A 27,449-nucleotide genomic window follows, 5' to 3' on the forward strand; every position below is an offset into this window, starting at 1 on the left:
TATTTTGCTATTATATCATTTCGAACAAATTGGTGTTTTTCTGCTTTTCAATGTACTAAAGCTAACATTTTCAAAATGACAAACAATATATCAAATTTGAAGATATTCAATTAATTTGTACATTTGGATAATGGAAAGCTAAAAATAGACTTTAAGATAAATGCTACCATTCAACCAGATAATTGATTCGCCCAATATTTGCCATTACGTCATGGATTCGACGATCATTGTTTGATTGAACTAGTTTATACCATTCATCATTGTTTGCAATTGACATCGCTTTCAGAAGCATACATTTGAACCAAGAAATGTCGTATTTCAACCATCGTTTTAACGTGAGAATTTATGTTCAGAAGGCTTCTCCTGTTTTGCATATTTAGCATTGCACATTGTCGTTAATATGAGTTATGCCCATTAATTGTCCGTCGTCCTGTGTTTGGACTTTTAAGTCATACCCATTAATTGCCGGTCGTTATGAATTTCGTTTACTACACATTAGTGCAAATATTTCAATCAAATTCGAAGTTGAACGTCTCCAGCAAAAAGCAGTTCCGTTTGAAAGAAAATGAGAGATATATGGTGGTTGCTGTTTGTAAACTGTGCGTGTGATGAGGGGCTAATTTTCCATCTGATATGGATCCTGTGATAATTTTAATTTGTCTGGAGAAGGCAAAGCACATTCTTGAAGTGGGATGCTGATGTAATGAAAATCAGAATCAGCGTTTTCCTCGTAGCAGGTCATCCCACTCTCGCTTGTTTTGAAGGTAACACAGTACTGATTGGTTTGATCGTGAGAGATATGCATAAGTATTGAGTTTGGATATTGTTACGACATTGATGTCAGAACCATTACCGTAAGCCGATGCTTATCTGCGACGGAATTATAACTGTATGTTAAGAATTGTGAATACTCCGTTCTAATTGAACAACTGGTTTTGAAATGAATGTAAATTCCCCTCCACCACCACGAACAACAAAACTGTCATGCGCTTTAACTGTATGAAGTATTTAATTAATCAATGTGACGTACGAAATTATACAACATTCATTTACAGACTTATGTTCTCTGCTTGGGTGTGACAAAATAATTTTACAAAATATTTCCTTCTTGTCAGCCGGGGATACGGTACACGAGTGGTCATAATATTTCAAATACTTTTGTTCCCAGCTAACTCTGGCAATTGGATCATACGTATACGTCCTTTAATTACCTTGATGTCCAGCGTTTCAGGACATACTTTAGAGGAATTATGGTGATTTATAGTCCTCAAATCCATCTATACAACGACATTTACAATTTATCTTGGGTTTCAAACACATTCGTCATGCAACTTTATATTGATAAAACTATAAATCCGGATTGTAGCATTTTATGACCACAATTAATTGATTTTAATAACTGGCAGCTATGGTCCCCAAATACACATAACATAACCGTATTTATTAATGCAAGTGCTTTAGTTAAATTTCTGTCATGCAAGTTGTAGTAAGGAAAGTCCTCTGCAATGCAGATCTTTGCATAAATCGCATCTACATAATATCTAAATCTAACGTTTCTGTAAAACAGCTACATAATTTGAAAAGAACATAAACATTCGGTATTACATTCCTATTCCATGGAGTGCTTGTTCCCTGTACACTCGTAATTTCAGAAAAAAATTCCCAACGATTCATTCTTCATTCGTTTTTAGACATACTTTAAATGTGCTTAATGTGTAAACACACAAACACACACACACACACACACACACACACACACACACACACATATATATATATATATATATATATATATATATATATATATATATATATATATATATATATATATAACAAACTAACAAACATTATTTTAATAATTCATTTTGGTTTTGACATTATCAGTTGGACAAATGTTCGGTTTCGGCCTGATGGACGCAGAAGCAATGGTCAGATACTCGAAAACATGGAAGACCGTACCACCTCAAGAAATTTTCAGTAGCAGCAGCAGCACGCCATACTGGTGGGTCAGCAATGCTTGTTGTTTTATTCTGTATACATATGTTTAGTTTTATCTATTACGCTTTAAAAAGTACCAGATGAGCAAGGAATTAACACCAAAATCAGCGAAGTAGAGAAATCCAGCAGGTCAATTTTGTTTTTAGAATGTTTATTAATCAAACTTTAAGCAATAACTCAATGCAAAATTCCATTCCTCTCTCTCTCTCTCTCTCTCTCTCTCTCTCTCTTCCGATGTTGCAGAGAAACGGTACTCTTCTAAGGGACAATTATCCACCAAAGTAATTAATTCAAAATGATCAAAACAATTACATTAAAATATATTTCAAATACAAAAGACTTTGTCAAAATAAGTTATATTTGTTATGGATTTTTCTTAAAACTAGGGTCCTTAATTCAACATCAACAACAAAGTCTGGATCCATTTTGGTAGAAAGAACGTGCCCAATCAATTATTTAGAACACGTCCAGGTGCATACCATTTTCCAAAGTAGTGAACGTGCATACGTGGAGCTAGAACTGGTCTCCCCAGCGGGAACACATTGTAAGCTGATGACCCAAAGGAGTTACGACAAAGGGTTCAGTGGACAACAGCAGTGGACATTCATGTCAGTTCAATTCTGGGGAGAGAATCCCACCGGAAACTGGACACTTGCCATTACCATTCCCATGAATCAGACCGGTAATAAATTCTTTTCTTTAATATATTAAATTTGGAAATAATTCAGCCTTTCAGATCATTTATAATAGTGAATGTAAGTTAGGACATAGGAGGCATAAAAACGAATTTATGTTGCCAAAGTAAAAACATCTCGCGTTTGCATCGCATATGCGACAGACAAGCGTAAATCCTTGTTCTGGATCAGTATTATAGATTTCACTGTTGATAGCCAAAGATGGTATAAGTTGCAAAGTACACAACTGAAATCTCTGCTTTTTGACTTCAAACTAACCACATTACCTAAGCAAACAAATGTGATTCGTGACAATATAACTGCACAATACACAACAATAATAGCTATCATGAATTGCTTGTATAGAAACAATGCAGCGTTTGTAAAGTGATAATACTGGCAACAATAATGCAACATTTTGTATTATTGATTAAAATCATTACACCGACTTTGGTAGCCGTGCCCTTCCTAAAACTAAAAAATTGGTCTCTTTGTATTTAGCAAATATACGTATCTCCTAAAGACCATCTTCTTCCCAAACTTCTTATAAGTCAAAGGTCATATTCGTTTATAAAATGCACATACCACCCGGGGACCTTTTGGGTTATGATTGTATTTTCAAACATATGTGGTTTAGACGTACACTGTGCGCTGGATATGTTTTGTGAGATCTGCAGCAGCAAAACGGTCGTCTCAAACAATTGGGAACATGATAGAGCTGGCGTGCATTCTGATTTGGAGATTTTGAAGGTGCCATGGAAATCATGAAACGCAAAACTGCAACCTTAATCAACAGACAGGGCTGCAATTGGAAAGGAAGGTGCAAGCAGGAAATACTGATCAGAAGCTTTAAATAGATCATCGGGTCTGTAAAAAAACGTTCACCTAAACAAGTCAAACTGTTTAATAATTAACAGCAAAAGCCAACTAATAATTTCTTTTTGTCGTCCCTGTGTCATACTAGTAGTGCAAACATACATTTGTTTCATGCGGCGTAATTGTTGGGTTTGATACCGAATTATATTTGTAAATGTGTCGTTTCTGGTTGCAACAAGTGCAACACGATCTTTGTTTCACATCTGCTAGTGGTGTAATTGACGTGCGCCTTTGTAGACTTCAGTATGTAACATATTTATGCATATGATGGCTTATACACAAAATTAATACTGCGGTCATTATTTTCTAATGAAATGGAATATCATCGTCCTGCTTCTTTCTCAGCTAAACAAAAGGAACCGGTCGCAAGAAAATGAATAGAGGAATAGTGTTTAAGGCTATTACATTTCCGCACAAAACGTTGTTAATCTGTTCTTGCAGCCCACAATGCTGCTTATCATGTAAATTGCCTTTGGTGCGAAATAAGGGAGAGCTGATTACTAAGACACGATACAAAATCTCTCTTTGTAAGATATCGCTGAGACGGTGTTCAAGGAAGGAGATTATTTATACGCGTTTTACAATTCAAAGCTGTTTGTTAGGGTAGATTTTGGTCTCGTTTGTTATCAGTGACAATCGTTTCGATATATTGTAATAATACGATATGGGCTAGCAGCAGACTCCACTTGCAAATGTAGGCAGATAACTTTGCTTTTAGTGTTCTTAAGTAATTAAATCTTAGCGCATCGTTCCATCGAAGCGAAACTGCCCATTTTTACTAGGCGAAAGTAAAGGTTGATTTCTTTGTCTGTCGGAAACAATGCAGTGATAAACTCTTTTATGAGCAGCGTAGACTATTCAGAGGCTGCATAAAAATCTCCCAAACCACGCTGTTTTGAGTTTTGCTTATACCGTTTGTATGTGGCTGCCATTTATGCTCCTATCCAAAAGATTGAACAAAATTACATTTGATTGCATTGTTTTGTCGGCGTAGACGGTGCGGCGAACATCTTTTTCTGCCTGGTGCATGAAATACTCAAAAAAGCTTCCTATTGTAGCGTACAATGTGCAGACATTGCTGTAAGTCCCTATGCAACAAGCCTTTAAAAACACAATTGTCTTAGCTTGCCAACAACTGAAGGATATGATTGAGCAGCTTCCACCAATTGTTTTGCAGATATTTTAGCAAGTGCGTAGGATACTCTCGTTCAGGCACTGTATCTTGGTAGAAGATGGAACACGTTTACTCAGAGCGGTCGTACGGCTCGCATGGAACACATACATCTGCCCCCGCATCGTCAAGCCACCTGCCGGACATCACTTTGTCATTGACAATCCAGTGTGCCACATTTTAAGTCGGTTCCCCTGTGATACAGTATAACTTAAGACATGTTGGTATCGAATGGGGCGTATTTAGCTCAAGCTTTTGGATACATTTGTACAGACTGAATCGAATTCATGTTGATATCGACTGGAACGTATTTAGCTAAAAATGTGCGACATGTCTGTACAGATTGAATTTAAATAACTCCGTATTTTATGTTGATCTCCTTGCAGTTGCAGCCATTCCGTACGTGTCTAAGTCGTGGATGGTTTCATCTGCATCTGGTGGGCTTTGCGATCTCTACGGGCGACTGGAGCAAAGGCTCCCAAACCATCTAGCGCAAAGCCAGCGTCCAGTATAGGTGCTTCGCAGGCATGTGTTGAATGCGCTTACGCGTTGAATGATTTTGTGTCCTATTGTTTTTGCCATTTTGTGGTTGAGAGGGTCACGGAGCGTTCGTCTTGGGCGGCTTATCGAACCGGACATCTCTTAAAGTGGCATTTATGAAAGTGTTAGAAGCTATCGGGGTTTGGGTAGTACCAATACAAGCTGTACTATAGGACCAAATACTTTTCACAGGGAACTTAACCTCGTGGCAACTGACACTATATGGCACATCAACGGATCCACTTTCAGGTAAGAAATATTTTGAATGTTTGCATTGTCCTTCATATAACTGAAGTATTTTTTACTATTCAACAGTCTGGAACCATCAAATTATATATGTATATCTGTTTAATATTTACATCTTGAGCCATCAAAGTTGTATCACTATAACAAAAGTTGAGATTTAAATCCACAGTACTTTCGATTTTTAGTTATGATAAAATATTGCAGGTACATTTGCACAGCAAACATGAAGCAACTTTTGCTATCACATTTTCATATAAAATTAATTACCCTAAATATCTGAGACCTAGAAATTTATGTTCTACGAATTTGTGACATTTAACGATTAATTGTTTCTTTGTGCAAGTCAGTAATATGATTTTAGTATTGCGTCAAAGCTTGCTATTTGTTCCTCACTGCAAATTGAAACTGTTTTTTTAGTACAGATGACAAGGTCAATACGTCAAACCCTTACGAAATCCATGGAGTGTAATCATGGTGTCGCCTGTTCCTTTCTTCAGATGTTCGTTTCTTCAAATACGTAGAAAGTCATCGAAAAAGGGAACATGTTGTTTCAGTATTATAATGTATAAAGCTAACTGACATACAGGTGTTGGTTTAGCATTTGTTTAACGTGCCATCAATTGAAAGAAAAAGAGAAATATGATTTGACTATTTTAATTAAATGAACATTTAAAAATACTATATCTGTCAACCTGTCAACCAATAGGTAAATGTGACAGCTAAACAAAGTATACGAGTCCATTGTTGAAGCGTATTTAGTCAAGATGGATGTACAGGTATTTTCAGAGTTCCATTAGTAGTGACTTCATTTTGTATTATGAAATAAAAGTACTTTTGGCACACCAAAAAGCTTCTAAAAGTTATAACAACTACAACACCACCAATAACAACAACAACAATAATGATAATACTACTACTAATAATAATGAAAAGGTGGACGTAGTACAGCATTTAATCTGTATAAACTGTAAGCTCTTTACAATAGTATATAGCACACAAAAATGGACGACTACAAAACCAACACTTACATATTGCAAAACAAGAAACGTGATCGATAATTAAGTAAGCAAGCATTTAAAGTTTGTTTTGTAGTCGATCTAGGCGAGTTTTAAGAACATCATTAAATGAGATGATAGTGTCCTTCTGTCTACAATCTATGGGCAAATCGTTCCTTGAAGCTGGACCGTGGTACGCTTTCCGCAAGATTTCGCATTTGCAGTGGGAACAATGAAATTACGAGTGTTGGAAGAGGCTAGTTAGCTGTCAGATGGGGAGCGCACATGGGTGAAAAACGATTGTTATAGTTAAATAGAACCAGTCAACCAAATTGCGGATAGAATGAGTACAACGTGGAGATTACAGAGCAGTGGGGAGGTGTGCTCAGTCTTTCCAATTCTAATTGTGTTTTTAACTTTTTGAAGTTTCTGAAGTAGATACTGAGACGGGCTACGAAAAAAAAATATATGCTCAAATTAATTAAAGAAGTAAAAATGATTAAATCGTTAGGTCTGTTCTTACAGCATAATGGGTGAATTGTAAGAGCCCGCTTGAATGAGATCATAGTTGTCTCGTGTCTAAGATCTTGGGCAATTCATTTGACGTTGCTGGTCCCTGGTATACAAACGTACTCTGTTTGCATACTTTCAATGTAACAGCAGAAAAATGAGAATACGAGTGTCTGATTATGAGCATAAATTTGCATGTGTGGTGTACACATATGCGAGGTCAGATATGTATATTGTATTGGATACAGAAGTGTGAAAAGATTTCGTGTTTGATTCTGGATCGAAAGGGTAAACCGTGAAGGTCACAGATCAAGCTGAAGGTGATCTCAGTTCTTGATACTCTAAGGATGATCTGAGCAGCCGTGTTTTTCACGTTTTAAAGTTTCTGTATTGGCTACTGAGATGAACCAGATGGGAGTGAATTAAAATAGCCCAGCCTTGAAATGCTAAGGAACACACGAGTGTTGAAGTGACATTAACCGAAAGAAAATTGCGAATGGAGCTGATGCCTCTCGGCTCCAGATATGCAGCCTTGCGTATGTTCACGACATGTTGGTGTGCTGAGAGAGAATAGTCGAAAGTGACAGCTAGGTTTCGTACTTAATCTTGGTATTGATGATACATTATTTGAGGTAATGGATGCGAATGACAAAGTCTTTGAGTAGTGAGTAGGATGGCTTCATTGTTGCAATCATCAACGTACAACTTGTTGCATGTCACCCATGACTTCAAATAGGAAATGCACCTCTCTACGCCTTGTGTAGCAGCCTCAACCTCAGTTTGGCATCTATATTAATATAACTGAGTGTCGCCAGAGTACGATAACTTATGTATTTAAGATTCTTTCGGGTTTTAATCAAATGGATGGGATGCAAACGCGCGAACGAAACATATGGGAACTTCGTTTCATTAGACCAATCTCCCACGGGCATGTTCAAACTCTCTTTAGCTTCACTTGCTTTTTATTATTAAGCAATTTGTCAGTTTTATTACTAACTTATTAATAATTTTAAAACGTATTGTTAGAAATGTGCCTTCATTTACTGCATTATTTACCTTGTGTCTATTTGTTAATATTCTTTGAGGATTCCTGTCCGCCTTGATCATGGTGTCTAATCTAATTTATTTTATGATGTCATAGTTTTTCGCATATTTCCTAGTCTTTAACTTCACAATTCGAGCACAGGTAATATTATGAAGCTTTGTATTATACCATGAACTAACTGCTTGATCTGTGTGGACACCTGTTTGCGATTCAAGCACATGTTTAATCATGCGAATGAAGAACAAAATTATTAAAAATGAAATTCATTATAACGATTAAGCCCATATAGGCTTGGCAATTTAAGATCTTTAGCCATGTAATTTCCTCTCCTTTAAAATTTAGGTTCTAGTAAAAGTGCAGGAATCACACGTTATATTTGTTATTTGCCGGTTTGTGTTTCTAATCTCTTTTCTGTCTGTAGGAATACCAACATGTGACGAATTACCATGCAAGAATGGAGGAACCTGCACCTCGAAGTCAAAGTATGATATTTCTAACTGCACCTGCGCCCCTGGGTATAGCGGACACAATTGCGAGACAGGTACAGCATCACACACACATGCACACACACACATATAAATATTCATATATATATATATATATATATATATATATATATATATATATATATATATATATATATATATATATATATATATATATATATATACACATATACATATTCATTCACACACACATACATATATATGTATATAAAGTTTCATTTCACAGCTAAAATTGCTGGTTCGCGATAAAATGTATTGTTGTAGTTGCTATATTTGGTGACTAATTTTATCGGTTATTTAATACCGTAACGTTCATAGTTCTTGTCCCATCAAAATATGCTATTGAATGATTCACTTAATCTAACTGGGTTAAACGCCATTTTTCTATACAAGATAGATAATACTTGGTGGCCAATATAAGTGATGGAGGAAGAGCGAAGACAGAGATGCGACCACAGCGATCCGTAATATGAGCGCTTTGGATCACCTGGTTTCCCCATAATGATTCTCTAACAAGTGAATCAAATTCACTAATGAACTATAATATCCCCTTTAAGGCAAACAATGATCATGCCTTGTTTAGTTTTCTCCGATTACGATGTGGAATATATTAGTTTGGAGAACCATTGTCAGCCATTATATGCAAATTTCTTGAAACTGATGTAAGAAAGAAGCATGGTTCAGCGAAGAAACACACTGTGATAATATTATTATTGAATTTCACACAGCAATTCTTGATTTTGAAGTGAGTGTCTATCGTAGAGATGTATATACTCAAACTAAAGATAAACATGACTTGCATACAAAACCACATTATGTCAATATACCTTCCAATCAGAATTAAAAAATGTCAGATTTACCTTGGTTTCCTTTGTTACTATTTATTTTATCTGCAAAACAAGAATCTATAAATTGCAAAGAAAATAATCACGTACATTTCAGCAGAGGTGTAAGAGAGGAGTAATTCACATATTTTCCATAACTTTAAAGTTTCACCTAGTTATTATTTGCCTATTTCGAACTATATAAGAGAGCAAATGCTTTTGAAAGTCGTCATCTACTTCCGTATGCAATAATTGGTGATATATAAATGGAAAATGAGAAGGTCATTGTGTTGTGAAGTACCTAAACGAGAGTATGACCCACGACAATATCAGTGTGTACATTTTCATTTCTAATTTTCTGAAGCTTTTTTCAATCTTTTAAATTTCTGCAATATAATGAATTTGCATGTATACCATATCAATGTCGACTTGTATAATGTAGGACTGTTTACAAAGCTGTTTTGGTGAGAACTGATAAGAATAAACTGTTTTCTATCAATCTCAAGTCATCTTGCACCTACAGTGCATATACATTGATATTACCTTCTGCTACAACAATTGAAAGATGCTCTATTGAGGGTTTTCTGTCTCTAGGCAACTGGAATAAGAGTATTTGTTCTAAGATATTTTGTCATACTTACTTTTTAAACAAACTTCATGGGGGTAGATGAAACTAAGCACATTTTGTGCACAATACATTCAAGAAATATTGAATGGGACTGTTAATGAAAACGCAGCAATATAAACGAGAGTTTATCGATTCACGCGTGATCAAATACAAGCTTCTTGGTATGTTCTAAATGAAAGTGTATCGATATTTTCTTACTTTTTAATGAACCCTTTTTCAACCATTTAAATCTCTTTAAAACGGATTAGTCTACATGGTATCCTCGCTGTTGCTACATTTTATTAAACTATTGCTCAGCTGAGGAAAAACTACAATTGGCACAACGTAGTTTACTTGTTTCAAAAACCACACAATGTTTTGAGGACGGAACTGTATTTCTCACCTTGAAATTTGACAACCATGGGCTTGGAGAGTGATCACTGTCTTAGTAATATCTCACTACTCAAGCGTATACAGGACACTAATGTAAGGAAGGTAAACACCTCGGCATACAGGACACTAATGTAAGGAAGGTAAACACCTCGGCATACAGAGCAATGAACTTTAGTACAACGATTAGCACGTCAATGGCTTGGAATAGCTGACAAAGTCAAACCACTATTTCCAACATTTTACATTGTCAACGGATCAATGTAAAGATTGCACATAATCTGATTTGCTGATGACATCTGCTAGTTCAGGGTTACCATCTTATTTATATACATAACACAATCCTCTTTTGTGTTTCATATTATTGGTAAGAATGCAAATGCTAAATGTTTTGCCACTTATAAATGTAGATTCTACATTTTGGGTGATCATAAACATGATACAGAATTTTCCTATCTGTTTTGAGAGACAGGTTGTCAACGTTCATAACGTGAATAACGTCTGGATGCACTTTTACTGTTCATACAGCTAAGCGTTTTTGGAAAACAACATTCTCAGACGACTGCGAATCAGTTAAAGTCTTTTTTGTACATTATATGAAGTATGTTTACTTTTGTACCGGATTTTGAATCGTCTAGTTTAATGTTTTGGATTTTGTGTACTATTACATTCTTTTCGCTCGCTATAAGTATTCAGGTAAATGTGATTACCTTTATTGAAAACATGTACCTCATTTTGGACTGTTGCAAGACTATGTATTTGTAATATTGTGATTGCATGTTAAATAGTATGTATTTGCTGCCCAAGAAGTATTGTCCATGTCCTTTCCTGGAATCTGGAAGTGTCTCTCCTGTTTCTAGCAGTTCGTTTCCCAAGAGTATTCAACAATAATTGTTGTGCTGTTAAACATAACTTATTTGTCAGAAATGCAATGTAAAGAAGGCCTTGATTTCTGTTACGAGCCAGAAATAAGAGTTTATTTTCTTTTAAATATAAACTGTATGATAATGTTGAGACTAATGCTTGTCTAAAAATATTCAAAGAAAGATTTCAAAATAAGTCATTTTCAGTTTACTAATATTATAGACTAAATACAACAAATCAGTTTCAAATCATGATCTTTTCTGCCATTTAGTTATCAGCAAGAATTGTGTTCTCTGTGTATTGGAGATCCAATCATTTTCCTTGGACCATATTTGTGGTATCCTGAAAGCTACTTTTAGGATAATATCAGCTTCAGCGTGAATGTTTCTGAACATTAAACAGGGTAGCATAAACAGCATACACGTCAATTGATGAAATTGAATCGTAGATGTAGGGTTGGTAAATAATAAACAGAACACGTAACAAGCGTCATAAGACAGAACCTTGTAGTACTCCCGAAAAATAATAGTTTTAGTATCAGATAAGTTCCCATTTAATGTTACCTTTTAAGACCATTTGCTGAATAGGATGTAAAGCACTTAAGGGTATCTTCGCTATGTTGATCAATTGTAACTTTTAATGAGGCATTGTTTAATCGACTTGGTCAAAATAATTTCGAAAATGAATTCTTACAGTGCCAGCAATGTTTACTTCATATAATGATTTCAATCATTTCTCAGCCATCGAGACAAATGCAGTTTGACACAAATGGCCTTCTTGAACCGGAGATTTAGTTCCATGAAATAGATTGTAATTGCTGAGATAGTATATAAAACAACACTGTAAATCTGGAACATGATGGAATAACTGATATTGGTCTGTAGTCATTAGCATCCTATTTCAATCTAACTTCATTTCGAGGTCTTACTTTGGCACTTTACCAAGCTGCCTGAAAATGCCTTGGACCTATCATGTTAAGTCACAAAAATCTAAAAACATCCATGTCCTTATTTTAGATTATTAAAACGTATTAACTCCAAATTCAAGTGCGGCTGCATGAAGAAGTCTTGGACTTAACATGTAGATTTAGAAACATTCACATCTTTATTTTGGTAAATCCGGAAAATCAAATGTCAGAAAAAAGTATATGGTCATTTGCAGATTTGTCCAAAGCACAATTTAAAAAAGAAACATTATATCAATTGTTTAAACAAACATATTGATTGTAGTTTGAATCTAAAAAATCTAAACTATTTACATTTTGTGCTTTGATGTTGACCAGCAAATATACAACATGACATTTTGTCATCTAATAAGTGACTTATCTTTGTAAATCACTTTTAATGAATCTAGAGTTAGTATTTTGAAAGCAAATAACACCAGTTGATTCAATTACCTTGCCTTCCAATATAGCAAATGAAGATGTAATTAACTTACCCTAAATATCAATTTCTCTAGCAGTTGGTAATTTAGAGATATTCAATAATGCTAATAGAGCTTGGCGACGAGTAATATGTTCACGTGACAAAACAAAATGGTAATTTATGGAGCAAACGTCTGTCGCCGATGGGATGAAAGGGTTTTCATACTTAGCAAAGGATTCATCTTGAAGTAAATAAATGGATAAATGATGCAAAACTATTGAGTAATGGGATGAAGGGAAATCTTAATCTGTTACCTTATCACATTTCTCTCTCTCTCTCTCTCTCTCTCTCTCTCTCTCTCTCTCTCAGGAAAGAAATGATAAAAGAATAAGCCATCTCCTTGCTTATATATTTGGTAAACTTATATCAACCCCAACTTCGCCCAAAGTGAAAGTTGAATGTCAATAAGTGAAATCGTAAAGGGTTTTCATCATGGACATGGAAGAAAGAACAACCACGCACAAAATAATCCGATAGACCACCAATTTATTAACATGAAAGTTTAAAAAGGAATATTTTGCCAATCAAGAATGGCTTACTTGTCTAACATTTTATTAAAAGACACAAATATAAAACTAATAGTAATTTGCAGGTTAGCCTGGGTTCAGGAATTGTTCTGCTGGTTTCAATAAACTCAGTGACTCCTGTTTAATTCCCGAAAGGGGGAAGCTGTTACCCCGAATGCTACATATTTATAGGACTCAAATAGTTTCAAAAGCATTATCGCTCTAATTTGTGAAAAACAAATGTTATATCCTTATAATAGTGGAAAAGAATCATCGTCATTTAGTATAAAATCTGTAATTTGATAGAAAATTCAAGGTAACTCGCCAACCCCAGGCACATTAATGGCTGGTCTATTAGCCGACAATCTTTAGTTCTTTGTAGAGGCAACTATTGCCGTACGTGTACCATATTCAAACAATGGCTAGTTTTTGCCAAATGAACTCTTCAGAACAACAGCATGTATGTGTGCTCTTTTAACAAATCATTTGTCTTAAACTGTGCAGCAGAAAGAAACAAAATCATCCAAGTTTAGTAAGATCAACAAATAATTATTTTATTATAGGTTACACAGCGAAAATTAAGAGGATTTTTGCGGTATTGTGAATTAAATACCATATAATCCTAAATGTTACACCACGAGTACAAGAATATTGAATATTCTGAATTAATTCCAATACTTTTAAATGATTCAGTGTACCGCAATGACATAATACAGAATGTCTTCGAATTGTTAAACAATTGTGGGTGTTTTTGACCAAAAAATCATCGAGAAATTAATAGTTCCAATTAATAATTTACATAAACAGTTCTTCTCAAAGTATATCTGAACTTAATTGATTTCAGAGACTGAACTTAAAAGCAGGAAAGAATAGGTCATTACTAAACATTATTTATCGACAAACTGTCATCTGGCTTAAGACACAACATATTATTTTGGGAAACTAATGATATCTAATGGAAATGTTTCATTAATTCGTCAACAAACTCAACCCAGAATTTAAATTCAGGTAAATATCTTTACAAAAATGACAAATTACCAATATATAATACTCTTCCGTTGTACTCATTATTTACACCATACCGCTATAGATGCATGCACACAGGTTGTTTTTTTTTTTTTTGTTGAGAATTCCACAACATTGGTGACATAGATGCAGATATAGAGAATTCACAAAATTTCACAGAATTGTCATTTGTGTTAACTTGAATAACAGGTTGATTAATCTTCTAAAAGTCTATAATTGTGATTTTGAAGATGACACCAAGAAAGTGATATGTGACGCAACCTCGAGGTTTTTATTAGCAAGAGTAACACACATATCATTATAAGACAATCTCGTCTCCTTTTCCCTACAAATGACCTTGACGTCAACTCTATAATCCTACCGACTGCATGATAGACAGTGAAGCTTGATGAGATATTATCAAAATATATTAAGGGCTTAAACCGCTAAAACTTTGATAAGGAAGGAGGTAAGTAACTTCCGTTGTTTTTGACCTTATCCTTGGGGCAGAGTTTATGATTATGACTAGATGAGACACTGCAAAGTCCATATATATATATATATATATATATATATATATATATATATATATATATATATATATATATATATATATAGGTAGGTAGATAGATAGATAGATAGATAGATAGATAGGGAGAGAGACAGAGACAGAGACGGAGACAGAGATAGAGAGACAGTGACAGAGAGAGAGCAGGCTGAAGGTACACTCAGATACATTCATTGGTGAAAATGTTATATCTGCACATGTACATAGATCGCAGATTTTATTTTCCCTGGTTTGACAACAACATTGAGAGTAAACGCATGGTATCCTGAATAATATATTACTGGCTCAAGTTTCATTACATTATCTTTAAAAGGTATTCTCCAGAAAAAATCTTAAAAATTCCTTTTCCTGGCCGTGCTATGAGATTAACCTAGTGGGGAACGGATGGAGTGGTGGCTGTATAATGGTAATTGACATAAATTCAAGTCATCATAAATACATGGGCAGAATTTCATGACATGTCTCCAGCTGTCGCAAGGTGTTACGGCTGGACGTCCAAATTTTAAAGAAAGATGAACGGATATAGCCCTAACATATTTGGCCCATCTTCCTATGGTTTTAATAAGGAATCAGTATAGTTATCACAATTGACCATGACATATATATGTTCTTGCCTTGACACTGACCTTTTGAAATGATTTCTAAAATGGTATGCATCACACTCCTTGCATCAGTATATACAATATCTTTAACAGCTTCAGAGCTACCATCTGGATAAAAGAAAATGAAAAAGCATAATGGTTAAGAAAAAAGCCATATATAAATATAACACTGTCAAACTATATTGGATATCAGAATATATGGCTTCCTCTTTCTAACTATGGGCTTTTAGTCCAATAATTGACAAAATATACGCTTATTAGTATGTGACTGTAACCTTAATACAAGTCTATCAAGACACCATATAAAACTGTGAATTGTTTCATAATGCTCTTTTTAATATTTTAAAGTTATAATCATAACTTCACAACTATGTAACCTTGAGAAGGATGTTTCTTTAATTTTGCAGATAGGATTTGATATATGTACAAACACACCATCCAATATATTTTGTTTGATTGCTTCCAATTCCAACATCACTGCTGCTTGAGTGCTTAGATCCAGTATTGCCTTCACTAACTGATGTTATTAATACATCTCTCTCATCCGGGGAATTCCCATCATTTTTCAAAACTGCTATTGTAAAGACACCGCTGAAGAAACCAACACTAGGCCATAACGATTTAAAGAACTACCGCCCAGTTTCTAAACTTCCTTTCGTATCGGAAATCTTAGAAAAGGTTGTTCTATCCCAGACTGTATCTCATCTAAATTCAAACAGCGTTTTAGCAATGTACAATCTGCATATCGCCCTTGCCACAGTACTGAAACAACTCTTCTAAAAGTAGTTAATGACATTCTCTCTGCGTTGGATAACAGTAACATTACAGTCCTCGATCTCCTTCATTTGTCTGCAGCATTTGACACAATAAACCATGATATATTACTTCACCGTCTCCAGCATGTATTTGGCATTCATGATAGAGCCTTACTGTGGCTCAAGAATTGTACACTGATGACACCGAAATATACAAATCTAGCCACCCAGCTGAAGTTGGTGCTACCATCCAAGGTGCAGAGAGGTGCATTTCTGATGTGAAATCATGGATGACATGTAACAAGCTGCAGATGAATGATGATAAAACTGAGGCTATTCTGACCACAACACAAAGAATTTCTCATTCACATCCTTTACCTCAAACAATGAATATCAGCAACACCAACATTAAATTTACTCTGGACAGTACTCTCACATTGCACCAACATGTCATGAACATATGCAAGGCCGCATATCTTGAGCTGAGACGCATCAGCTCAATTCGCAAATATCTTTCAGTTGATGCCACTAAAACACTTGTTGTGTGGTCATTAGTACTTTCAAGACTGGACTATTGTAACTCAATTCTGTCTAGTTCATCTCAATATCTGCTCCAGAAACTTCCAAAAGTTCAAAACACAGCTGCCAGGATCATACTTAGAGTACAACCATCATAGCACACCTCCGCGCTGCTCTGTACCCTACACTGGCTATCCATTCGATCCAGAATCAAACACAAAATGTATTCTCTGTGCTACGTTTAACTGTAATGTTGTAAAGCGCTTAGAGCTTCTTAAGATTAGGCTTTATACAAAGTCCTCATTATTATTATTATTATTATTATTATTATTATTATTATTATTTTTAAGGACATTTTGAACTACAATAATACCATGGAAAACAACACCGTTCTTTAAAATTGGATGACAAAACTGTGCTATGTGACATGTCCTTTGGTCATCATACATGAGTAACCAGTTATATCTCACCATTTTTGACACAAAATGTATGATGTTCATCTATGATAAAAATGTTGATACAAATGATAAGTACAAATAATACATCCTCAAGTTATAACTTTACGTAATGAAAAGTTTCGTCCATAATCGTTGACAACAACTTCCGTGTGACATTTGGTAAACACAAAAATAATTTTGACCTGAGGCCCAAGACCAGACCCTACAGATAGGTCCATGAATGTGCCAAGTACCAACATCAAGTTATGATGTTCTGCTGTATTAAGTTTAATGTTTACTGCATTTCAAAGTTCGTAAGTTACAGCTACAAAGAAATGCAGTAATGTCCACCTTTGGTCTTGAAAGTCAGAACCATGGGAATGACAAATTGTCTTAGATATGTGTGAACGTCGTACTACTTTACAAGCCATTAACAATATCAGATTGAGATTTACACAGGAAAGGAATCCTTTATATATGACCCTACTTTCAAGAAGCAATAACAATACACTCTCTAGTTCTGATAGGATTAACACATTATCATTCAGCAAATGGGCTAGTTTTTCAATAAATATTACAAGCAAAATAATACTGGAAGGTTCTGCAAAAAAAGCTACACAAGTATCCGTTCAGACAGATTCCACATTTTCGTCAAGACTCACGTGGGCATTGTCACTAGATCAGATTCTCTGTACATTAGAAAACATTGCTGACAGTTGCAATTAACTGATTCAGTTCGTAATACGGTTAAGAAGCAATCTTTAAAAGAAACTTACAGTAAGAAAATGAAATTGAACAAATGTTCCAGAATAATAAGAGCAAAGAATTCACATCAGAGACAAAATGATATTTTTGTTTATTTCCAGATATAGACGAATGCCAAGGTGACCCATGCAAAGATGGTGCTACGTGTATAAATTTAGTCAATGCATACAACTGCACGTGTCCCAATGGCTATGTCTACAATTACACAACTGATCTAAATCAATGTCAAGGTAATCGGTACCTCTCTCTCTCTCTCCACTGCAATATCACACCAATATTGATTACAACTACACATCCACTGATCCTAATCGACGACAAAGTATTTTTAAGTGGAACTGAACAGCTATCACTGAATTAGGAACCCATGTGTTACAGGACAGATTTATTCATATATGATGCAATCGCCCTGAGGAAAGACTGTGAAGCATGCAATATATATAACCAAATGTCTTCAGTTTAAGCCAAACAGTGCCTTAACTTTCGTCAAATGGGTGGATACCACCAGCTAACAATTAAAAATTATACTTCAACATTTTGAGACTGACTTTTACAACGGCCTGGCTGAAATATTACATTACACACACACACACAAACACATATATACTACAATATTGGAATATTTGGGGTTCAATTAAGACCATGTGACCAACTATATGTTTGAAGGTGCCATTAAAGACATAGTTGTAAACCCTTTGCACGAATCGTTGATACGCTTTATTCTTTGCATTTTGTCCTTGCAGATATTAATGAATGCGTTAGCAAACCCTGTAGAGGGAATTCCACCTGTGACAACAAACCAGGCTACTGTGTGTGTGTCTGCCCCATTGGTTATATTTATAATCAGACAGCTGGTGACTGCACAGGTAAAGCTAATAAACTATAGGCGTATTATTTCGTTGCAATGTGATGCATGAGACATACCTAATAAAGACTTAGAAGAAAGATAAAATCACTAACATGAACAAATAATGCTATTGCAAAGTATCTACTACATATTATATCATGGAACCTAAATTTTATATCTAAAGTTGTATTTTATTAAAGTTTACGTTATATTTTCCTCTTGTTGATGAGAAGACTGTATAACACGGCAAAACAAAACTGTCAGCCTGGGCCAACACTTCACAGTAATAACTGTCAGTGGCATTGATGATGTATTGTTTGTGAGAGCTTTTTAGTTACATTTTTTAAGGGAAGAAAATTCCATTAAGTATATATACAGTTCCTTTAGCATACCAATAAGAATCATTTTGCCAGATGTTTGTACCCGAATTTTAGCATGAACTATACTAAGAATGATTAAACCCTTTGCTGTTTATTTCATCAGACGCATTACTACTGATTACCATATTGTATTATCGTATACAATTACAGAAGGGCTACAAGAGAAACAACCCACAATAAAGAGATGCATTTTGATAACCATTCTATCATTACCTAGTGATGACCTATTTTTGACGTGAAAAAATTGGCTAATCATTTATTTACAAAACATACTAAGAGTGCTTTAATTGCAGTAAGAGATAGTGGGCAGAATGATATAGTACCCAACATACTGGGACCAAACAGTAGACATCAATGTCGGGACCAAACAGTAGACATCAATGTTGGGACCAAACAGTAGACATCAATATTGGGACCAAACAGTAGACATCAATGTTGGGACCAAACAGTAGACATAAATGTTGGGACCAAACAGTAGACATCAATATTGGGACCAAACAGTAGGCATAAATGTTCTGCAAAATTGATCGAATGTAAAACAAAACCTAATCACAATAATATAGACATTGGAATCGATAGTTGGAAAGACCGAAAAAGCCTTTTGAATTCAATAAAGTTTTGTCAGTGCAACCAAAGTGAAATTATTCTTCAATAATACCCCAATATGAAAATAGATAGATAATTCCTTTAAATTAGGCTGTCTACACCTATCATTATATCTTGACTTTCTCTCTTTTCATGAGCTATCTAAAAGGACATTTTGTGACCTTGCGAATGGGGTCTAATTTGACCCAAAAATCAAGCCAAGAAAATTCCCGCGTTGGTAACACAACATGAGATCCTTGCTGGGAATCATATATATATATATATATATACTCCAACAAGGGGCCACTGGAAATTCATCCAAGCCAATAGTCATGCAACTTTTGGATATGATTACCTCAAAGAAAATCTATCTACTGAATTTGGTAAATTTCCACTGGGGTGTTTTCGACAAGAATGTGTTACAAATGTACACAGGTCCACCGGCAGATGGGATGCAACATAAGCTTTCAAAAAATTGAATATATTCTCCATATAGTTATGCAATATTACAAAATATATGAATTGTAATCACATATCTGTCGGTTGTTAAGATATATAACGTATGCAGAACTGATTTGATGGTTTCGGTGCATACAATACAATTCTGACGACCAATAAAGATTTATAATGAATAGATTTGTTCTTATACGTTTCATAAATATTACCTCTTAGTAATTCTTCTAGCAACGATTTCCACTTCGTATCTGGAATAAATATATATTCGTTCAGAAGGATATCCGGTATTAATTCTGGTACAACTTTCAATATAACCATCTTTTCTTCAAGTTTAGGAATACTTTATGTGACATAATTGATTGTAATTGTATGTAATACATAAAATACATAATCAATTTTATAAGGAAAAGTACATGTCCATAATGAACCTTACGAAAACTATTTATGATTTTAAGGAAATAATGGTGACTCGCATATTACAGAGTATGACACATTACATACAATGTGGTTTTTAGTACAATTTTTTCTGTAACACATTTTGTGAAAAGTTTCCTATACAAAAATACAGAATATCACAATATTAATTGAATTACCAGAGCCACTTATTGTTAATATGCCTAATGTTAATTCAGATGTAAGGAATGTCAAATTATCAGATACGAAACGGTCTTCTAAAATTATTCATATCGATATGGCGTGTAGTGCAAATGAAATACAAAGTAATCTATATCAGAGGTTCTCAAACAATGATAAACATGCCACCGGAAGTCAGAGTGCTCCACGGAAGGTTAGCGGAATGAGAAACTGAACTTTGCTGAAGGAAAGGAAACACTATTAATATTCGAATGTGTGTTGTGTGCTTTATTTGTTGAACAACAAATACTGATTATTATTATTTTTCACATTTAGAGCTTCTATGTAAAACCCTTTACAATCGCTAGCAAAATACAATCAACATTACCGAAGATCATAAAGTGATACTCCGTGACCTTTAGGAATGTTTAAACGGGCAGTTAAAAAAACTTTGAGACTCACTGACCTAAAACAATGCATGAATATACACTAGATAGTGACATGGAATACAAGTGTTCCATCTATGCTTACAATGAACGTATCACTAATGTACTGCAATATTTTCGTTCAAATAACATACATACTCGAATATCTCCTTCGCGAAAATAGTATAGCACATATCGAATTTAATTTTCCTAAACGTTCCTGCTTTTTCTAAGTATTATGCTCATACAATGACAGGTAGCAAATACTTAAATGTCATTTCGATATATAGTTATCCAAAATATATTACACATTGTGTCCTTCTTTGTCCATTCCCATGCTGGATTCTATTTTTTTCCACGTGTTCTCATCAAAAGCATGAGTTATTTATAATGCATGGATAGGTACTGGCCATAGTAAATACAATTTCTTATTGCAGACAAGGATGAATGCAACCAGTCACAAGGTTCGTCTAACCACGTCTGTATCAATACGATGGGCAGTAATAGATGTAACTGTACAGGAAAACAGGAATGCAATCAGACCGGTTTGTACAATCTGTTTATCCCATCCCATGCATGCATGCATGCATGTATGTATGTATGTGTGTGTGTCTGTCTGTCTGTCCGTCTGTATGTCTGTTTGTATGTATGTATGTATGTATGTATGTATGTATGTATGTATGTATGCATGCATGTATGTATTCATGCATGCATGAATATATGCATACACATACGTACGTACTTACGTATGTCTTGACATAAATGAGCTAAATCCATACATTAACATATATTTGCTCACGGATTATTCACCGTCTTATGCGAGGAATCATAACGCATAAGTGATAGCCTCTTGTTTCTAATCACCGATCTCCTTCACATAAGTAAGTCATCCTTTCATCTAATTATTTATGTCTAATGGATTTTTGGCCATGACTATTTTACTGTAGTATGGGAATTTGAATGACAACTCAACCTATCATCTATAGCTTAGTTTATTATTTCATACGAATTCTTTCTTTCCTGCATCTTGTTTAAGATATTGAATCTAATCAATAAAACGTATAAAGGAAAACGAATAAGATGTAGGAAATTGCCACAGTAGGTGTACGTACATGTATAAGCTCAAACATATTTAACAGTGTATGATATTTTCTTTAAATATGAAACAAATTATTACTTTGTTTCAGGTAAATCTGCCTCAGGAGGGCTGTCACCTGTAGTCATACCGGTGACAGTTGTTTCCTGTGGTTTGTGTCTTTCATTGGCAGCTGTTTGTGCGGTTTGTGCGGTGCTTGCAAAGAGAAAGAAGCGAAAACTATCACCACACCCCCAAGATTTAAACAAGTCGCCGCAACCTGTTGTAGATAGAGATGGTAAATTAGAAAATAATACTGGTGAATATAATGGTGACCTACAGATGAATCCTAATTATACTATTGGTGACTACAGATGAATCCTAATTCTAATATTGGTGACTTACAGATGAATCCTATTTCTACTATTGGTGACTTACAGATGAATCCTAATTATACTATTGGTGACTGACAGATGAATCCGAACTCTACTATTGGTGACTCACAGATGAATCCTAATTCTAATATTGGTGACTTACAGATGAATCCTATTTCTACTATTGGTGACTTACAGATGAATCCTAATTATAATATTGGTGACTTACATATGAATCCTAATTCTAATATTGGTGACTTACAGAACAATCCTAATTATACTATTGGTGACATACAGATGAATCCTAATTCTAATATTGGTGACTTACAGATGAAACCTAATTCTAATATTGGTGACTTTCAGATGAATCCTATTTCTACTATTGGTGACTTACAGATGAATCCTAATTATAATATTGGTGACTTACGGATGAATCCTAATTCTAGTATTGGTGACTTACAGAAGAATCCTAATCATACTATTGGTGACATGCAGATGAATCCTAATTCTAATATTGGTGACTTACAGATGAATCCTAATTCTACTATTGGTGACTTACGGATGAATCCTAAACTTCATTGCCCTTACCGTTTTACCACTCTACCAAATGCTAATACCCATCTCTTCAGACATATATCTAGACCCTGGAGCCCTAGATCAGTTTGATAAATTGTCCTCCAGCTGTCATGACACGTAACATGATTGGTCCAAAATACTTATGATGTACCTGTTATTGCAATTTACGTTTAGTGCATTTGACCTTTTTACTCCAACAAGGGGCCACTGGAAAATTTATCCAAGCCAATAGTCATGCAACTTTTGGATATGATTACCTCAAAGAAAACCTATCTACTGAATTTGGTAAATTTCCACTTGGGTGTTTTCGACAAGAATGTGTTACAAATGTACACAGGTCCACGGGCAGATGGGATGCAACATAAGCTTTCAAAAAATTGAATATATTCTCCATATAGTTATGCAATATTACAAAATATATGAATTGTAATCACATATCTGTCGGTTGTTAAGATATATAACGTATGCAGAACTGATTTGATGGTTTCGGTGCAGACAATACAATTCTGATGACCAATAAAGATTTATAATGAATAGGTTTGTTCTTATACGTTTCATAAATATTACCTCTTAGTAATTCTTCTAGCAACGATTTCCACTTCGTATCTGGAATAAATATATATTCGTTCAGAAGGATATCCGGTATTAATTCTGGTACAACTTTCAATATAACCATCTTTTCTTCAAGTTTAGGAATACTTTATGTGACATAATTGATTGTAATTGTATGTAATACATAAAATACATAATCAATTTTAATAGGAAAAGTACATGTCCATAATGAACCTTACGAAAACTATTTATGATTTTAAGGAAATAATGGTGACTCGCACATTACAGAGTATGACACATTACATACAATGTGGTTTTTAGTACAATTTTTTCTGTAACACATTTTGTGAAAAGTTTCCTATACAAAAATACAGAATATCACAACATTAATTGAATTACCAGAGCCACTTATTGTTAATATGCCTAATGTTAATTCAGATGTAATGAATGTCAAATTATCAGATACGAAACGGTCTTCTAAAATTATTCATATCGATATGGCGTGTAGTGCAAATGAAATACGAAGTAATCTATATCAGAGGTTCTCAAACAATGATAAACATGCCACCGGAAGTCAGAGTGCTCCACGGAAGGTTAGCGGAATGAGAAACTGAACTTTGCTGAAGGAAAGGAAACACTATTAATATTCGAATGTGTGTTGTGTGCTTTATTTGTTGAACAACAAATACTGATTATTATTATTTTTCACATTTAGAGCTTCTATGTAAACCCTTTACAATCGCTAGCAAAATACAATCAACATTACCGAAGATCATAAAGTGATACTCCGTGACCTTTAGGAATGTTTAAACGGGCAGCTAAAAAAACTTTGAGACTCACTGACCTAAAACAATGCATGAATATACACTAGATAGTGACATGGAATACAAGTGTTCCATCTATGCTTACAATGAACGTATCACTAATGTACTGCAATATTTTCGTTCAAATAACATACATACTCGAATATCTCCTTCGCGAAAATAGTATAGCACATATCGAATTTAATTTTCCTAAACGTTCCTGCTTTTTCTAAGTATTATGCTCATACAATGACAGGTAGCAAATACTTAAATGTCATTTCGATATATAGTTATCCAAAATATATTACACATTGTGCCCTTCTTTGTCCATTCCCCTGCTGGATTCTTTTTTTTTCCCACGTGTTCTCATCAAAAGCATGAGCTGTTTATAATGCATGGATAGGTACTCGCCATAGTAAATACAATTTCTTATTGCAGACAAGGATGAATGCAACCAGTCACCGGGTTCGTCTAACCAGGTCTGTATCAATACTATGGGCAGTAATAGATGTAAGTGTACAGGAAAACAGGAATGCAATCAGACCGGTTTGTACAATCTGTTTATCCCATCCCATGCATGCATGCATGCATGTATGTATTGATGTATGTATGTATGTATGTATGTATGTATGTATGTGTGTCTGTCTGTCTGTCTGTCTGTATATCTGTATGTATGTATGTATGTATGTATGTATGTATTCATGCATGCATGAATGTATGCATACACATACGTACGTACTTACGTATGTCTTGACATAAATGAGCTAAGTCCATACATTAACATACATTTGCTCACGGATTATTCACCGTCTTGTGCGAGGAATCATAACGCATAAGTGATAGCCTCTTGTTTCTAATCACCGATCTCCTTCACATAAGTAAGTCATCCTTTCATCTAATTATTTATGTCTAATGGATTTTTGGCCATGACTATTTTACTGTAGTATGGGAATTTGAATGACAACTCAACCTATCATCTATAGCTTAGTTTATTATTTCATACGAATTCTTTCTTTCCTGCACCTTGTTTAAGATATTGAATCTAATCAATAAAACGTATAAAGGAAAACGAATAAGATGTAGGAAATTGCCACAATAGGTGTACGTACATGTATAAGCTCAAACGTATTTAACAATGTATGAAATTTTCTTTAAATATGAAACAATTTATTACTTAGTTTCAGGTAAATCTGCCTCAAGAGGGGTGTCACCTGTAGTCATACCGGTGACAGTTGTTCCCTGTGGTTTGTGTCTTTCATTGGCAGCTGTTGGTGCGGTGCTTGCAAAGAGGAAGAAGGGAAAACTATCACCACACCCTCAAGATTTAAACAAGTCGCCGCAACCTGTTGTAGATAGAGATGGTAAATTAGAAAATAATACTGGTGAATATAATGGTGACCTACAGACGAATCCTATTTCTACTATTGGTGACATACAGAAGAATCCTAATTCTACTATTGGTGACTTACAGATGAATCCTATTTCTACTATTGGTGACTTACAGATGAATCCTAATTATACTATTGGGGACTGACAGATGAATCCTAATTCTACTATTGGTGACTTACAGATGAATCCTAATTCTAATATTGGTGACTTACAGATGAATCCTAGTTCTACTATTCGTGACTTACAAATGAATCCTAATTATACTATTGGTGACTTACCGATGAATCTTAATACAACTAATGGTAACTTACAGATGATTCCTAATACAGTTAACGGTGCCGTATCTCATACTATATATACCTTACCCAGTTTACAGAGCTTTTCTCAGTAACAATTAGTTATCGCAACTGTATGCCTTTTTATCGAAGTATCTATATGTTCTTAATATGGGAAAATATTTTTAAAAAAGAGTTGTATATATATATATATATATATATATAGATAGATAGATAGATAGATAGATAGATAGATAGATATAATATATATATATATATATATATATATATATATATATATATATATATATATATATATATATATATATATATAAGTAGCAGAAAAGAGTGAAGATAGCAAGCTTTGTACTATTAAACAAATATTTCATTAAATTACTAAGTGAAAAATAAGAAAATGGTGCTTTTGGTATTGAGAATTAAATGAAAAAATGATCCAATAATTAAAAACACAAGTCCTATCAAAGAAAAGTTCTAAGTGAATCAAAGTTCAAATCCCGATGGAATCCAAGATGGAAGGCTATGAGTTCTGTAATAGCAAGCGTTTTCAACAGTCTCTTGATGAGTCACAGTAAATATTATTCAAACTTTTTAATTCTGTATAATTTTCAAAGGAATGTATTTGTCCAAGAATTATTAGAGCATTTATCTATTTCCAGGGAAACGAACAACTTTAAATTTCAATAACTCGAAGAAAATATAAAAATATAACTCAGCCTAAACTGGACACAACATAAAACAACTTGAAGTCGCAAGTGTTAAGGCTCAACTGCCAGAATTCTTATCATAACATCAGCTATGAAACTAAATACAAAGCAAAACAGATTCCCGAATGAAGGTGAAGAGTTCAGTTTTGTAGAACAAAATGGAAGCGTGTTTCATGATAAACATTACGTCAACCAGGCGTGATCTTGGTTCAAATTAATGATTCTTACTCTGAGAAAGAATAAAAAAAATTTTTTAAGAAGAGTTGTTTACCAAAACTGTCACTGATTATGAATCAAGGTCAGCTACTAGATATAATATTTTATTTATTTGTTGTTTACGTCAAAAAATAAACAAATTATAAACATCAGTCAGAACTGAACTCTATCTATTCTGGACTATATTAAATCCAGTAAACAAAATTACATGACAGTAGCATGTAATGGAATAAAAATTTAAATTTTTTAAAACTAACAGGCAAATAACATAATTACATATACATAACTATATATATATATATATATATATATATATATATATATATATATATATATATATATATATATATATATATATATATATATATATATAT

The 27,449-nt window shown here is 34.2% G+C and overlaps 1 protein-coding gene across 5 annotated transcripts in view; it reads left to right on the forward strand.

Moving 5' to 3' along the window:
• LOC149800382 (furin-like protease kpc-1) overlaps positions 1 to 26,347 on the forward strand; it is a 39,443-nt gene extending 13,096 nt beyond the window's left edge. The window contains exons 11-20 of one of the 5 annotated variants that reach the window (XM_089960026.1): positions 1,885 to 2,002; positions 2,385 to 2,680; positions 5,452 to 5,508; positions 8,477 to 8,596; positions 17,929 to 18,057; positions 18,568 to 18,690; positions 21,528 to 21,635; positions 22,278 to 22,484; positions 24,909 to 25,016; positions 25,649 to 26,347. In XM_089960026.1, coding sequence (XP_089816152.1) covers positions 1,885 to 2,002; positions 2,385 to 2,680; positions 5,452 to 5,508; positions 8,477 to 8,596; positions 17,929 to 18,057; positions 18,568 to 18,690; positions 21,528 to 21,635; positions 22,278 to 22,484; positions 24,909 to 25,016; positions 25,649 to 26,004 — 1,622 coding nt within the window. In that variant the 3' untranslated portion in view covers positions 26,005 to 26,347. The remainder of the gene's footprint in view (positions 1 to 1,884; positions 2,003 to 2,384; positions 2,681 to 5,451; positions 5,509 to 8,476; positions 8,597 to 17,928; positions 18,058 to 18,567; positions 18,691 to 21,527; positions 21,636 to 22,277; positions 22,485 to 24,908; positions 25,017 to 25,648) is intronic. The other 4 variants (XM_089960027.1, XM_089960029.1, XM_089960028.1 and 1 more) reach the window with 4 other exon arrangements.
• The last annotated feature ends 1,102 nt before the right edge of the window (positions 26,348 to 27,449 follow it).

Source organism: Sinohyriopsis cumingii, chromosome 5 (genome assembly GCF_028554795.1).
Source record: "Sinohyriopsis cumingii isolate HCF-2022 chromosome 5, ASM2855479v2, whole genome shotgun sequence".
NCBI classification, from domain to species: Eukaryota; Metazoa; Mollusca; class Bivalvia; order Unionida; family Unionidae; genus Sinohyriopsis; species Sinohyriopsis cumingii.